General features: G+C 42.5%; 2 protein-coding genes across 2 annotated transcripts; both read right to left on the bottom strand.

Annotated features, from left to right (window-relative positions):
- Positions 1–380: 380 nt before the first annotated feature.
- Positions 381–4,215, bottom strand: polr1f (RNA polymerase I subunit F). The gene is made up of 4 exons (XM_049603145.1): positions 3,870–4,215; positions 2,980–3,121; positions 2,580–2,788; positions 381–1,594 (listed from the first exon to the last, which is right to left on the bottom strand). The coding sequence occupies exons 1-4, from the start codon at positions 4,169–4,171 to the stop codon at positions 1,102–1,104; spliced, it is 1,146 nt and encodes a 381-aa protein (XP_049459102.1). The 5' UTR covers positions 4,172–4,215; the 3' UTR covers positions 381–1,101.
- A 2,281-nt stretch (positions 4,216–6,496) lies between these two features.
- Positions 6,497–16,469, bottom strand: LOC125904772 (transmembrane protein 196). Its single transcript, XM_049602389.1, has 5 exons — positions 16,051–16,469; positions 12,727–12,783; positions 9,399–9,534; positions 7,769–7,887; positions 6,497–7,248 (listed from the first exon to the last, which is right to left on the bottom strand). Exons 1-5 carry the CDS (start codon positions 16,213–16,215, stop codon positions 7,177–7,179), a joined length of 549 nt encoding a protein of 182 aa, XP_049458346.1. The 5' UTR covers positions 16,216–16,469; the 3' UTR covers positions 6,497–7,176.
- Between the last annotated feature and the right edge of the window lie 924 nt (positions 16,470–17,393).

A 17,393-nucleotide genomic window follows, 5' to 3' on the forward strand; every position in this document is an offset into this window, starting at 1 on the left:
GTTAATTGCAGCTCCTTATCTCTCCTCTTTAGGCAGATCCTGATAAGCTCTCAAACCTTTGGCACCTCACAGCTAATGAGACTCCCCACTGAAAGGCAGCAGGACTCTGTGTGTGTGTGTGTGGTGGGTGAGGGGAGGTGGGGGTAAAGAAAATACAAAGATCTTTAGGCTGTCTCTCAGCACTTTATCACTCGACACCCACTGGCCAGCAAAAAAAAGAGTGTTGTGGGAGGAAACTTGCCATGAAAAACAAGAAATCTTTGCATTTATAATCATTTAAGGGGTGTATTTTTCTCAGAATCAAAGCAATGTAGATTTCTAAAGTGGGGATTTTTGCAGACCCCTTTTGTCTTGAAAAGAATATAAGCAGGGTAAACATGTCAAAATATAGAGCTCTTTAATTGGGATGAGAGGTGAATATTAAATGTCCACTTTTTGCATGTGAAAAGTCAATGCAGCAGTGAAGGAAGAAAGTGAAACAGCACAAATAATTCCTGACTGCACTGCCTGTCACTGAGCATGACACATGTCTAGGACGCTGACTGGATATTTGGGTGTAAAAACACGCTTGTCCTTGCAGCTGTTACTAGACAACCTTTTCAAACAGGCACATGAGGCAATAAAAAACAGAAGTTTCTTAAACTGAATTCAGGCTCACAGCCGTTCTTCTCCAGTATCCAAGCAGCTGAATATATACCAAAGTACAGAACATTAATATCAACTCATGTATTCCCCACTGGCTCTGTAAATTCAATGCAAAGACCTGCCTTGTTCATCTCAGCACCGTGTTTAACGGATGAAGCTGACAAGGTTTTGTTCCTGTGTTTTTGGGTCCCAGTGTGGATGGATGAGGCAGTTTTGCTCCCCCATCAGGCTGTGTGAGGGCGTTGCAACCCAATGAGGACAAATCTGTCAAATCTGCTCTCCAACATGTGACTGTAGAAAAACTCCTGTGCTTGAATGATTTTAGACGCACTAACAATAAGCCACCAGAAATCTTGCCTGCTAAACTTTTGTTTAATCGTTAAGGCACGTCTCTATACTTATCCAGAATTAATGTTGTATCACCTCGATTGTTAAACTCAATATATGATCCGTTTTTCAAGCAAACTGCTCAATGTCACTTTTCCTCTTCTTCTTGGATTTTGGTGTTTCAGGACCTTCACTAAAGCCAGATGTAACATCTGTCCCAGTTTCACGTCTCCTCTTTTTGCTCGGCTTGTCACTAACATAGCCGCTCGAGTCACTGCCGTGGACCTCCATTGCAGAGAGCTCAACCTCAACCTCCTCTTCTTTTACATGTTTCTCCTTTTTCTTTTTCTTCTTCTTCTTTTTCTCACCGTCTACCTCATTCACTGTTCCGTTCAGCTCTAATGTTGTGTTGCCATCCACCTGGCAGGAGGGTGTACCTGTCACCTCCCCTTCTCTCTCCTCCTCTTTGACTTTGTCCTTCTTCTTTTTCTTCTTCTTCTTGGGGGTGTCTTCAGGAGACTCCTCTGTGGGTTCTGGGTTCGGCTCTGTCTCTGGTGGCTCTGGCTGGTCTGCGGGGGCGCCTGACTCTGAGCTCTCACACAAGGCCAGCAGCTCTTGCACCCTGAAACACACACACACACAAAACAGAGTAATCAATCAAGGGCTTAACGGCAACTTTCAAGTAGGTGCAGCTGCACACTAAATTGGGCAAAGAAGGTGACAGCATCCAATCAATTTAAATATCTTTAGGAACCTGAAGACATCACCTTGGGCGCTGGGAAATTATTGAGAGTTTTTCACCACTGTTTGACATATTTTTAGACTAAAACAGAAAAACAATCAAGAAAAGAAAGCTGTATAAAGATTGCAGGTTTCTTCTACTTCTCTCCTCTTCTCTTCTCCACTTGAGGATGGCAGACAAAACACATTGGAGTCACAATACTGACAGAAGTAGAAGTCGCACTATGGTGGCCGATGTGGTGATCCGGGGAGTAGATATAATCAAACCGCTGCTTTTCTGAAGAATCAACATGCACCCAGATGCTGCCTGTGCGCAGGACTTAACATAGAGAACAACAAGCGCAGGTGTTTTGACACAAATCTGAACAGCTGTACTGCCTTGAGAGAGAATCATCCTATCAAAAATGATGCTTTTTTTCCTCACCTACATAACTTCTAATTGTTCGCTGCTGTCACAAAGTTAAAATCCCGCTCTGCAGCTCAGTTGAATGCCGACATTACAAGTAACAGCGACTGAAAACTGCTTTCACCACAGACAATCAAACACAATCCTACATCAAGTGCAGGTGTGATTTGCCGAGGTGAAGCATGGACTTGATGCAGCACTGTGTTCATCTTTCTTTGTCAAATGTAGCCACGCTTTGGACTGTTTCTTCCTCTCTGTTATGACTTCTTGTTGCAACTAGTTTCCAGCAGTTTAACATCATTGTCAACTGTCAGAAATACATGCCGGCATCGATAAAAGGACTCCATAAGCTTAGACGATTTGGACAATTACTCAATGAAACTGGTTCTTGACTCCTATCCCTACAAAGAGAACGCAGGTTACTTTAATCCTCATCCAGCAACCGCCACAGCACACTTGCCTGGTCCTGTTCAGCCGTCCTCTGATCAGCAGCACCCCTGCAGTGTCAGCGTCGAGTGTAGTCACCTCAAACTCCAGCTCTGCTCCGATTCTGGGCCCTGCGTCCCGCCAGGTTTCCAGAGACACCAGGTTGGGTTTAGGGATGCTGGCGTTGAAGCAGCCGTGCACCAGGCAGCCCACGTGGCTTGCTCCTAGTTTATTCACGTTACCCTGGGAAGAGAGACAAAGTAGAAACACATTTACATGAATAAAAGTGGGCCAGGTGTTAAGATTATATTAATGTTTTCTTGTTTGTTTGTTTTTTGCCTTATGAATATCTAATCACACAAAGAGAATGGACTGCACATCATTATTGTTCACACAGAGAGTTTAAGAGTTTACCCGCCAATACCAAAACTTACTATCAGTGTCTGTCCTTTCTGGGGCTGAAAGACGATAAAGTTGGCCTCTATGTCCATGTGGATGTAGCCGCTGTCGTCGTAGATGGCTCCGTGCTGGCCCACTATCCTGATGTTGTCGTAAGCCAGGGGTACTCCCTTTAGACTGCACGGGTCAAACAGGTAAAGCTGAATCAGTTCGACACAGATCCACATGATATATTGAGACTTAAACTTTCTATCCCATGACATTTCTTGGACAGCATTAGTAACTAGTTAGTGAGAAGTTTACACACAAAATGTGATGCACAGACTAAAATTTAACACATTGTTTATGTGCTCTGCTCCTCTCACTTAGAATAACCCTCAAAAAGATTTGAAGCTTTTGAAACTACATAAACTGGTCTCTCCTCCTGATTTTAAAGCTCTCATAAGGACACTTCTACTTGATACTGAGTATATTTTATGTCTTTTATTGTGTGGTTACTTGGCTGTAACTTTTTCTGTGCAGCTGTTTGGCCAGGTCTCCCTTGTAAAAGAGATTATTGATCTCAATGGGACTCACCTGGTTATACATGGGTTAAATAAAATATAGTACAACGTAGTAAAATCAGCTTTACTTACTGGCTGCAGTCTCAAATGTTGTAAACACACCAATGCAACACTAATAATGACATAATAATGTACGTTTAGTGTAACACTGACACTGACTTTTGATACTTTTAGGATGACGTTACTTTCTGCACCACTGCCAGAGCCAAGCCTTGTCTTCAGCTCATCAGCACTGACAGGGAGGTGAAAACTTACAGTAACTACAAACCAAATGCTAAATGCTAACGCTACTAGCTAACGGCTAACGAAATGGCTGCCATGTCGACAGAGCCGAGGCAGCGTCCGGTGCCCGGTGTCGTTACCTCTGAGAGAACTTGAGCAGCTCGGCCTCCAGCTCCTCCTGAATACCTGTCCTCTTCTTGTTCAGGTACACGGGCGGAAGGGCGACGTGTCTCCGGTGCGTGTTCATCACCAGACACGAGTACGGCGCTGACAGCAGCTCTGAGGCGGTCGCGAACGACGGGACGGAGCACGGGAGCGCGCCCGCACCTCCGCCCGGTAAAGAGGACTCCTCTGTTGGCGTGACTTCAGCGCCGGTGGCGGATACTTCACCTGACATTCTCACATGTTTTGGTTCGTCTTCTGCACGCTTCAAGTTCGCCATGCTGTTTGGGAAGACCGGAAGATGAAAGACAAGCGACTTCCGTTTTGAGGAAGGCTGTCAAATATTTGTTTATATTGCCACCTGCTGGCCAGGAGGAGGAATTGCAACCAAATAATAATATAAATACAGTGCAGGTACAGCATCAGTTATTTAAATAACAGTAATATTTACACATGTAAACAAAAAGACTTTGACTTAATTATCAAAACGAATGCATTTAATAATTAATTACATTTTTTTACTGTTGTGTTTGAAAATTAAAGTAAACCATCCCTTAATAGCAACAGAAAATAGGCTCTGTATAACTCCTCATGTGTTAGTAAGACCTGTAATGGTTAAATTATTGACTTATAAACATGTAGCCACATTTAAAGATGTGCTGTTGAGTGAGTTTAAAAAAATATATAATAATACATTTTTTGACCTGTTTAATTTGCATGTCAGATGCTTCCTTTAATGTACCTGTCTATCTGTGTGGCTGCATGTACATATTTATACACATTTATGTATATTTATTTGTTTTTATCACTCTGTTTTACCACTTTATTATTTACAGATACCTCATTGTTTATACTCTTGCTTCATTTACTTGTTTTCACTGTTATGTGAAGCAACTTGTAGCATCTGTTTTGAAAAGTGCTATATAAAAAAATGTGTTGTTATATTATTAGTATGCTTTTAAATGCTGCAAAATGAAAGTACTCAAGTAAATGCCTCAGCATTTGCACTAATTGACACCTGAGCGAGTGAGGCTCCAGAGGCCCCTGAAAGCCTCATGTTCACAATATGGCAACTGGTTTGTGGTAATGTGATTAACTGTAACTAAATCTAGAGTTTAGAACATTATTTCAGGCGATGCTGTGCTTACTTAATGCATTTAAGCAAATTGAATTGTGCTTAATCAGCAGGACAGAAAATCTGGGAGTCATGTAATGTTCTAGCACAGTGATACAGCACACACTGCACAGAAGAACAGGAGGTTAACAGAGGGTTAAAAGGGGTCCAGCAGGGCACAGCCAGCAGGCAATCCAACGATGCTCCCCGCATTCAGTCCTACAATAAACCACATCCACTGACAAAAAGCTTTACTAAATGGGTTCTTGGAGAGAAATGCTGAGGACAGTATTTTGATAAGTGACATGGATCTTTCCTGTTATGTAAACCACTGAAAACGATGCATTTCCTCCCCAACATGCCCTTTGGTTATGTAAACTGCAAGGTGTGCACCGCCTACCCTGACAAGGATGCTGTAAAGCTGTTCGTCTGATAAGAGACTGTCATTGATTCTGTATCCTGTTCTCACCTGTGATGGCACATGAAGATCATTAGGGTGACCTGAGGTGTCAATTAGTGCAATCTATGCACACGTGGGCACACACACACACACACACACACATACACACACACGCATAGAAAAACACACTTGCACACACATAGTCTAGTGTTACTGTATTCTGACAGAACAGCATGACAGGAGGTCACATGATTCAGCATTTAACAGACACACACACGCACACACACACACACACACACACACACACACACACACACGCACACACACACACGCACAGTGCGGTGCAGATCTGGGGCTCTCTTGGGTGCCATGGCCCACTCCTGTCTGTTGTCACGGTGATAAATTGTGACGTGGTTTCTTAGTCAGCAAGAGCTCCCAGTGGCTTCTGCTGCTGTGGGCCCTAGTTATCACACACACACACACACACACCCCCACACACCCACGCACGCACGCACGCACGCACACTCACACATGGCAAGCACCATAATGAGGTATTGAGCAGCGTGATGTTGTCAGAGGAATTGTATATCTTCATTAGAAGTCACAGCTGCGTGTCTGTACATGTGCATGCATGTGAGTGTATGTGATATTGTTTATCATTGCATGAGAGGGGGTTTGAGTCGTGCTATAAAACAGATTTACTTCATCACTTAACTTTACGATAAGTGTGTGAACCTCGAGCGGAGCCAAAAGCATCACTGAGATAAACTGTGGTCCCGTTGGAATGCACTGACTTCTTAAATCTTGCTCCACATTGATTATGTTGACACAGTGGTGCGCAGTTTGTCAATGTGTGATACCGTACACTTGGTTTTTAAGATTTACTGCATGCATTTATAGAAAAGGTTAACGTTTAGGGTATTGATTAAAAATGCTGTGAGTGGGCAGCTAGCTAAGTAATAACTCAAAACACCTGCATACTTACAGAAACATGCAAACAGAGACACACACTGATGCACGGCAATAAAAACATCACACTCAATTCTACTGCAATAATCCATGTAAGAGAAACCATCACTCAGGTTTATCATACTTTAATTGAATTCACTTTAATAAGAAGCATTTATAAAAATATGTTTGATTTATAGGTACGACTAGATTCCTGATATACAAGCATAGACTTATGGTACAGTACATTGCGCATCACTGTATTTCATATCAAAGCATTCCATTATCGGACAATACATACAGTTTACTGTGGGCTATCTCAAGATCTGCATTCCATAAATCCTTAACAAGACAGAGAGAGGGAATAAAGACACTGAGTCTGAAATAGCAGTAGCTCTTCAAGTGAATCAGCTGCATGCTCTGTTTGTGCTCATCACATTGAGGCATCTCATTGCATTATAAAATATCCTGCTTATTGGTTTAAAGGTCAGATGATGTCACGCAGATGTTTGTCACCTGAATCATGACCCAAATGGCAGCTCTCCCTCGCGGCTTTGGTTGGAGTTGATCAGAGGGGGTTTGAACTCGTGTTTGCATAATCGTTCAGAAGCACAAACACCTTCCCTTTGTTGTTGAAATGTCCTTTTACTCCAGCGGCCCAGAAAAGGCCTCCCTGCTTTCGCTCCCTGCGGTCAGGATATAGACACTGCGTATGCCGCAGGATGTGGAGAAAGAAGTACATGCTGTATTTGTCGCCTGATAGCAAGCGATTCGTGAACCGTCTCTATTTAAGTGTGTGCAAGCCGTCTTTGGTGACACATTGTCATGGTGACGCTGTGGCGTGTCCGTTGTAGGAGATCTGAGGAATGCCGTTACTGGAGTTGTCAAGGATCTCCTATGGGACACACAAAGACACTTGTTAAATCAACAGCAAGTGGCAACATTCAGGGCTGAAAAATGAAGCCAACACAGAAGTGCCGAAAACTGCAGTTCCTCAAATGGCCACTTGAGGCTGGCTCCCAAAGTAAGTCGATACCCTGAGACACTCATGTTAAAATGTCCAATTTTACAGCAGAAATATACATATTTACAGCCTGGTACAAAAAACATTTTGTCTCTGTAGCTTATTTCCTTGTTCATTACAACTTTTGTCACTTCCTGCTCCAAAAAAACCAAGATGGTGACGGCTGAAATGCCAGACTTGATGCTTCAAAACATGAGTCCATAAACCAACGGACGATGTCACGGTAGCCACGGCCATTATTTTATACAGTCTATGTTTAACATACACTACCATAACACAAACTTGAAAATTCTCCTGGGTCATAAAACCTACATTTTCTGTACTGTTGGAATTTAAGGCCATACTGTGTAAGCTGACCAATCAGAAGCTCTCCTCTGCTGTCACGTCCTACCTTCTCAGTCATTTCGTGCGAGTGGTGCAGCGAGTGCTCCCTCTCCAGGAACATCCTCTGCTGCTCGGAGCTGGCCAGGCGACAGGTAAGCCACGTGGATAAGGTACAGGAAGAGATCCCTATACAAGACAGGAAAAAGGAAACCAGCTGGAGAAACAGTGGAAGAATTTTTATTTTTAAGGAAGAGTGGGCTGTCCATCTTTAGTAGTTTATACTTTTTATTGCCATGCTAGTAGCGCGTCTGATGTGGGTAGGCTAAATCATGGCAATTTAAGACTGTTGGCTGGTCGATCAGTCCATCATTACAGTCAAAACTAAAATATCTAAGCTTCTATTGGATGGATTACCATAAAATTTTGCAAAGACGTTCATGTTCCAGAGACGAAGAATCCAACTGACTTTGATGATCCCCTGATTTTTCCTCTACCACCACCAGCCAGGCAACATTTTCATGTATCTATTGACATTTCCTGACAATTATTGGACATATTTCTTTGAAATTTGGCATAGATGGTTATGTCCCCCTGGTGATCCATCTGGTACCAACATAGGTAACCTATTTTAATTTTTCTGCTACATAAAAAATTACTGACACTCCCACCAGCCTCAGCTTTACATTGTGCATAGTGCTAAATAGCAAATGTTCGCAAATGCTGCCACACTTAATTTGGGTGGTGAACATGTTGAACATCACACCTGCTAAACATTAGCATGTTAGCATTGTCGCTGTGAGTATTTAAGCATGTTGAAGTTAGCATTTAGCTCAAAGCAATGCTCTACAGCCTCATCAATCTGGGGACTGCCAAGTTTTCCAGCGGCTCACTATTCCAAAACCTCAATAGTCCAAAAAATGTCCCATTGGACCGAAAGCCCATTTGTCCAAGAGCCTGTTGAGTCCAAAATAAAGGCTGATTATTCTCCCAAGCAGATCATGGGACCTTTGCAGGTTTTCTCTGATTGGATAGTGCTCATTGCCTCTGTTGGTTGGGTTGGTTAGAGTTAGGCAAGTGGAATAAGATTTGTTATGTATGGGGTAAGAATACCCAATCCAATCCAAAGAAGCCAATGTCATGCCTTTGCCATAGTAGGAAAAAAAATATTGTAACAAGGCCGATTGCAGGTCATGAATCTTTTTAACTACAGGACTGTGTATTTTCAGAGCAATGGGCCTTCGGAGCAATGGCCGTTTGTTTTCCAGATAATGGGCTGTCAGACCAACAGGCTTTTGGTCCAATGGGACATTTTCAGAATATTGGGATTTCGAAATAATGAGCCATTGGCAAATCAGAGCTGCTAGCATGGCTGTAGACTGTTAGCCTTGTTAAGAGAGATGAAGAGTGGCAAAAGACACAAATTGTAGGTGAGAATCGAAAGAAAAGTGTGGTGGAGGTGGAGCTACAATGAGTTTAATGCATACTAATAAGATAATTTGCAGTATTGATAGGTGCTTTACCTTTACTTTAAACTTCTGAATGTATCTCCCATAAGACAGGTCGACGAAATAAATTCTACCAAACCTCCTATATTTCGATAGCATACACATGTCACATACAACAGACAATAACAAATGCTAATGAATGAGTTGTCCAGTTGTGTTGCGTTGCATCACATGGTGTAATTCCTTGTTTACCCAGACAGGCCAGAGTCATGGCAGCCAGATGGATTGACTGCATGGAGTCAGGTCGTTTGTTCAGTGCCCGAACAAACTGGAAGTTGAGGATCCCACCAATCAGACCGCAGATACAGCACGCTGAAAACAGGATCATCTGAGGGACAGAGACGGAGAGAATGGTTTATGTTAATGCAAATGGCAGAATTGATATCCTCTCAAGAAAACTACAAACAAACTGACAAAATGAGATAGGATGGGAGATATACAAACTCCTATTGAGCTTCCATCTCCATCATTCTGCTGTTTTGGACGACGGCTGCTCTGATGAGTAATGCGTATCAGTCAAAATAAATCTCATTTCCTATTAGAAAATTGGATCGCTCTCAAAGCACACTGTCTCTTCCAGAAATATTGCACGGCTCGTAAATATGCTTGCATCACTCACTTGTTTTTGTGCTTGTGTGTGTGTGTGTGTGTGTGTGTGATTTGTGTGGTAGACGGTTGGTGAGATATACATTTCAGTATTTAATCAAATAAATTTTACAGATTACTTTGTTAGAATAGTAAAGCAGCTGGAAAACTCAAAGCCATTATGGGAGTCAAATTTGTTTCCCAGCAGGATGTGATGGGAAAATGACTGCAGGTCCGTCACTTTGCATTCAAAGTATGAAAATCCAATTGATTTAATATCACTCCCTGTATATTGTGTATGCAGGTGAGTGTGTATTGTGTCTGGAGTTCAGGCTCTCTTTCATTGCTCCCAGTACAGATGCCTTTAGTGCCTTTAACCGCATGGAAAAGGGCTTCTCCAATTTCAGTCATTACCCGGTGAAGTGTGGAAAGCGGCTGGCAGGACTCGGGAGCCAAACCAACCTAATGCAATCATCACCCCTCAGGCAAACAAGGAGGGAGGGGATGGAAAGGGATGAGGAGAGGAAGATGGAGAGAGTCAGAGCATCGAAACGACTGGCAAGAATGAGATTGAACAGTGAGGGTAGGGAGATGGAAGGTAGATGGATGGGAGTGATGAAAAAGGGAATGTCACGAGGATAAAGACGGCGACAGAGACAATAGGCGGGGATGCGATAGGGCGAGACAGAGGGAGAGAAAGGTTGAGGGATGTCTCTGTTACAGCGGATTGTGCTGACATTGATCCATCATTAGTGCCCTCCCCGCAGGAGACAGAGAGAGTCAGAGAGAAACACGAGGACTCGGAGACACAGAGAGACTGCGACGCTAACGCTGAGCGAAAAAGATGGAAGGAATGACAGAAAGAAAAGAGGAGAGGTGACTGCTTGTCTCCTCTGGTTTCCTCAGATGTCTTTTACAGAGCACACTGTATGCACCTGCAGGACAGGACACACACACACACATATACACACACACAGCACCTTTGGGTGTCTGATACAATTAGACAGTCTTTACTTGCAAACTTCCAGGGGTACAGTAGATACGTGTCAATATTCATGAAACAGGCTGTACACATATATTTGCACCCTTCAGAGAGCATTATGAGAGTTTATGTGTGTGGATTCACATTTTATGTTTGATGAGTGACACTACATGATACTGTCGAGTCATTTCAATGAATAGTGACAGTATTTGGTGCTCAAAATAAATCTGTCAAAGGAAAATTCTCAGTACATAATAGTGAATAATCATTTGGGTTGCATCTTCATCATCTCTCAAAGGCTCTTTTGCCTCAACAAATGTTGATCATCTTGGAAGCTGTGTGTCCGAATCTAAACTGAATTTTGCTGCCAATTAGAATTTGGCATCATGAAATCTGCAACAGAGGGCACTGATAACATCACAAACTCACCAATAAGTGAGAATCTTACTTAATCTGCGAAGGTTTGTTTGAATTGACGCAACCAAGAGCTTGAGATTCAAGCAAAAGCTGCGGAGGATGAGAGTTTGAGTGAGGCGAAAGATTAAAAAAAGTCCAACATTACTCAGATGTACATTTCTACTTTACAACAGAGTGGCCTTTTTTTCTCTAGCATAAAATGCTCAACATTTTCGGATACATGTTTATTCACTTTCTTGAGAAGATTAATAGCACTCTCAGCCAGTAGACGAAGAAATGACAGCTTCCCCAAAAGTGAAGCCAAAACATCTTGATCGCCCCCTGATGGCTGGCTGCAGTATAGGTCATAAATCCGTCCCCTCCATGTTGGCAAATGGGATATGGGCCATATCTGTCGTTTAAGGTAGTTCTTATCACGTGTCTTCAAGTGTGCATTTTTCTGATTGTTTTAAACTTAGCTATTTGTTGCTATAAAAAGGGCTTTTGATGAATGGAGCTGCTTGCGATTGGACAAACGAGTGTATGGGTGGGAACTCGATACCATGGAGACTCCTACTGCACAAGATGGCAGTGGCCATATCATTGATATTTTTGCTTCTTTTTTGCACAGTGGAAGTAAAATCAACCCACCAGAAGCCCCGAAATGTTCACTAATCAACATGTTATATATCCGGGTAATCTGCCAGACTGTGTCTTGGCCAGGGAAAAACTGCCAGGCTACCAGACTCCAGGAAGTTACTCACCCTGACCACATAATACTTTGGCACATACTCGATTTGTGCAAACAAATTATAATGAATTGATCTATGGATTTTAGACAGACTGATAAACAGACGGTGCATCTATTTTGAGTGTTATTACTCTATTAAATATGAGTTGTTAGTGGTTATCAGCATTATAGGTATCGTTTAGAAGGCTTCTGCTAAACCAGTTAGTATGTTCAGAGTGCTGTTATCAGCACACAGGACATGAACCCTTCTTTTCTGGCTTAAAGTCCTGTGTTTGTTTGTTTCATCCACCACCTTGACTACCTCCCCTTGCAGGGTTTCTGTCACTATTTATACCAACGTTACGTCATCAGACTTACTCCACGGCTGCATTACAAGAAACACTGTGGTTTAATGAGCTGATAATGACACTCTGTAGCAAGAGCCCTCTAACCTATATCTATAACGCTGATATCCACTAATAGGGCCATTAATTAGAGTGATGAATTCAAACTGGGTAGGCAGAGCCAGGCTAGCTGTTTCCCCTTGTTTCCAGTCTTAAGAGAAGCTAACTGGCTGCTGGCTGTAGCTTACTGTACAGATGTAAGAGTGGTATTGATCTTCCATCTGGTAAATAATCATATTTAGCAAAATGTCAATGTCCTTTTAAACACTCCTTCGTGTGCCATACTGTGTCACTGGAAAGTATTTTCTGTTTGCAGTTTATAAAGAGAGACTACAGACTAATACACATAAGAAGGGGCAACAAAAATGGCTCCTGGGTCTTAGGGGAACAAAACAACGACAGCAAATACATGCATGTACTCACAATAAGACCCGTCCTCTTGCGAGCACACAGCACTCCGCACATCCCACAGACCAGAAACTGTCGGGAAAGAGAGAACAACAAATGAGTAAATGAGCAGTTTCAAAAGCTGCAGTCAGAAGAAAATTACTGGTTCAGAGACGATGTGGAATTCACGCTATTTAAGCTCCATCATCTCCGTGTTGACAACAGGAAAGGGTGAATGTATTCTTTACACTTGCTTATTCAGATGCAACTTTCTAGCTCTAAAAATAGAGTGTGTTATTGTGGGCTCCTAGCAGGAAGCCACATTGTCCTGGATGTCAGTGATTCAGACTGAACTGGAGCAGCACGGTGGTGAATTACGCCGGCAGAATACACTTAGAAGGGGGACAGTACAATGAACTGTGTGCTGCATTGTTTTGCTGAAAGATGCTGGAAGAAGGAGTCTGTGTGTGTGTGTGTGTGTGTGTGTGTGTGTGTGTGTGTGTGTGTGTAAAGGGAGGGTGTGAGGTCATTCCTGGGTTACCTCTCAATGTCAGCCTTCTGTTACAGCTGTTGTCGTTTTAAATTCATTTTGGAAGCACATTAAAATCACTCTACTTTCACTTAAAGAGTAACTTCAGTATTTTTCAACCCGGACCTTGTGTTTTTGTGTCTACGTGACTAATGGAGACAATAATTTTTGATACTGGTCCAGCAGGCCTGTTGAGTGAAACAGGATGCAGTGTAACACTAGGGTCATTTGTGCATCGTCAATTTAAGTCCACTATAAGTGCTTGTTTTTGGCACTGACAGGCTCAGAAAACATTATGGAAAGCATCCCCACAGAGATAGACCTTTTTTTTAACCAGAAACAGCCCTGAAATAGTGCTCACCACCAGTCTCCATTTAGAAAAACCTTAATTTTAGCGTGTATAGAACGGGCATGCTTTGCCATTTAACTAGGTGAATTAAGGATCTCTTTCAACCAAACCAGAGCTGGTGATTGTTGGCACTGAAAAGACGAGTCAAGGTGGCTTCTGAGAGTTTTATTTTCTTTCTGTCGACTTTAAAAGTAGTCTGTTCTACAATACTAAAATGATTGTTTATCCAAATGGAGTGTGGTGGGTTTGGCGATAGTGATTTTGGGGCTGTTTCTTGTTTCTTGACACAAAGGTCTATCTCTGTAGGGACACTTTTAATAACAATGTGAGCCTGTCAGTGGCAAAACAAACACTTTTGGTGGATGTGAATTGACAGTGTGCAATTCACCAATTAAGTAGCAATTTTCATGGCTGCTCAATATTAGAGCAGCTTTAACATCAGTTGTCTCCATTAATCAGTTAGACATGGGAAACAGGGTCAAGATTGAAAAACACTTAAGTTACCCTTTACTGTTGAAGGTTTTGAACTTGGGGATTTCTAAGAGTAACTCCAGATCCACTTACTTAATTTCTTTCAGAGCTTTCAGCCATATCTCGTGGCCTTCATCAGAGGACAGAGTTTGCTAAGTTGATGTCTCTGGAAAGAAATCTACTGAGTCTAGTGCTTTTCGGGTAGTTCTTAATTAGTTCTTAATTGCAACAGTTTAAATGTGAGTTCTAGTTTCTTAACTTCAAAAATGATTCTTGTTCATCCACTAATTATGGATTAAAAATGAAAATATGCCCCAATCCTTGAATCCTTGATGTGTGACATATGTAGATAAAATACAATACACAGTAGATTTAAAGCGTCTGTCTGTCTTTAACAACAAACTTTTAGGGATTAATTGGTTTAAACAAAGACTGGCACTTCTGATTTAGAAATTACACACTCAGCAAAATCACTGAATGAAACAGATGGCCTTCCTGTTATCAAAGCGTTGCCCAGTAACTTGGAACAATATTAAAACAACAGACTGAAGTAATCTTGAAGAAACAGTTTCACAGCTGAACATGTACTGACAAACACAAGATATGAATGGGGATCACTTTTCCTGTTTCAGCAGGACACTTAGATCAAAGGTGTGACATTCAATCTACTTCTAGGACAGCGGTCAGTCGGTCTGAGTGACTCCCAGTTCCTGACAGGAGGTCTAAAGCTTTGGGTAGTCACGAGACACGGTGGCTGACTCAGCAGAACAGCTGTGAGGTTGAACACACACCTGTCTCAGCGCATAACAGCTTTGCAGCAACTTTATACACACACACAAGCACTTACACTCAAATATACAACCCCATATATACAAGCCTAACAAACCTTTATATTGTAATATCACTACTTGCTTTCCTTGCACACATTTAAACTCACCTTAGGAGTCTTTGAGATACTTTACACTTTGCAAAAATCAGATGTTTCCTTCTTTCATTCTTTATTTACTTCTCTACTCACATACCGCCCGAGCTCCAGGCACTTACAGCAATAAGTCAGAGTGTGTTACCTCAGCTGGAGCAGCACTCATAGTACAGTAATTGAGTTAAGATTATATATAGCAACTAAAAATGCCAGAAAGTCAACTTTTCATTGCTACGCAGCAAAATCAAGACAATGAGGCTGAGAGCGGCACCACAACAGAGGGAGACATATGCAGAGGAGTGAGTGTGTAAAAAGCTTCGACCCTTACGAGAGCCGAGCAACTATTCAAGCATGAATGAATGAAAGTGATCTTTAGCTCCGGCACAGAGTCGTCTCAGCCAAATGGCTGTGTGAGTCTCGATAACATACAACGGACAAACACAATGAAGGAGAACCATGACCAAAATATTTAATCTTCACCACACCCTGAGTCTTAATACTTGGGGATGAACCACAACTTCCAATTAGTGATTAATATTAGATAAACAACCACCAGCATGAACAAAAATATTTAATATCTAAACCTTTCTCAGAGCAAAAGCTTTATAAAAAGGAAGAAAAGTGACATGTGAACTGAGTATTGAACCATAGAGAAGCCCTTTATTAGGGAGACTTTGCTTTTTAAAGAAAAGTGTTTATTTTTAGTCTGATTTTTAAGTGTTTTTTAAGTTAAAGTTATAGTTGTTGCAGTTTTATATAAACATATGACAATAATGTTAAAAAGAGATGAATTAGAACCAAACTTCTACTGATATATCCCAGTCAAAATCATAATAAAAGAGCAGTTAACCTTCAGAGTAGTCAGTCATGCCCTTCTCTTTATAAAGCCAAATAATAGTCATATATATGTCTTATTTTAATTTCTATACAGCCCATACTCTGTGAGGAATGTTTTTCAGTGGTAAATAAAGGCTAATAGTTCCAATAGTTTTAGCTGTGTCTCTGCCCTCCACAGTAACCCTGAAGATGCTTATTCTCTCTGGATGTAAATAAGGAAAAGTAAGGACCAAAGTTGTTCCCAGGACGTACACAGAGTCCGCTCCACACCGGGGACGCGTCGCCCTGCTGCGGCTTGTGCTCGCCCCGGACCCAGCTGATGCCCACGGCTCCCAGGACGATGCTCGCCACACCCAAGCCCACCTCCACCACGGACAGCAGGAGCAGGCTCCACAGGATCTTGCGGCTGGAGCACATCCTGCCCCGGGCATCTCTCCAGCTCCAGCAGGAGGAGGCGGCAGGAGGCGAGAGAGGAGTCCGCTTCTCGGTGCTCCGGCTGCGTCGCGGCTCTACTACGGTTTCATACCCGGCTGGAAGAGAGGGGTTATCCGAACAAGTAGGTCCAACTGGGGCAGAAAGGTTAAACAGACAGGGTAAACAGAGCTGGAGGAAGGAGGCTGCTCTGCGGCTGGATGTTGTTTGAGAAGAGGGAGCACTCCGCTGAAGTTCCTCCGCTCGCTCAAGTGCGTGTGTGCAGCCTGGCTCTGTCCGAGGTACTTAAGCACCACTGCGCGCGCGCACACACACACACACACACACACACACACACACGCACGAATTGGCGCGCACGCAGACACGCGCGCAGTCCAGGGCCGTAGCCAGGAGACCGAGGTGGCAGCCTCCGCCCACATGTCGAAACATTCAAACACCAAAACACCTTCAGTCCTCAGGCTAATTGTGCTGCTTATTAGAAATGGACTTAATCACAGATGACAGGTGGCAATACAGGTTTATTTGTATCACACCTTCATAAACAACAACAAAGCACTACTTTACAAGACACATTCAAAGGCATTAGGACAGGATTTAAAACTAAATCCTATTTAAACTCAGAATGTTTTATTTGTAGTTTCAATTGTAGTTTTTACATGATTGAAAAATGGCCTTTAAAAATTACAAAACAGTGCCCCATCAACTTGATAACCCAGCCCATCCTCATTCCCAACTCAGCAAATAGTGGCACGTATCAGTGATGTCAACTTCAGGTACTGGTGCACAAAGGCAACTTTTACGGCGTTATGAAATGCACTGACCGGCAGAAGTATGTAATATCACAGGCAACTACCATACTACAAAGAGGGAGAAAGTCCCTATCAGGTAGGAGTGATGGTTGATGCGTCAAACTCCGGACTCTCACCCAATCAGCTGGCTTTTTATATCCCATGGGAAACCCAAAGTCAGTGGAGTTATTTTAACGAGAAAGTATTAGTGACTGCATGCACATAACAAGCACAAACTGTATATTTCCTGTGAAAACGGAAGTGTATTTTGAAAAGACACCATGCATTTAACAAGCTTAAATTGACACATCATCCCAGACCGTCCAAAACTGATGCAGGAAGGTAGCTGGCATGTCATATTTTGATGTTTAGGTC

Source organism: Epinephelus fuscoguttatus, linkage group LG17, assembly GCF_011397635.1.
Source record: "Epinephelus fuscoguttatus linkage group LG17, E.fuscoguttatus.final_Chr_v1".
Lineage (NCBI taxonomy): Eukaryota > Metazoa > Chordata > Actinopteri > Perciformes > Serranidae > Epinephelus > Epinephelus fuscoguttatus.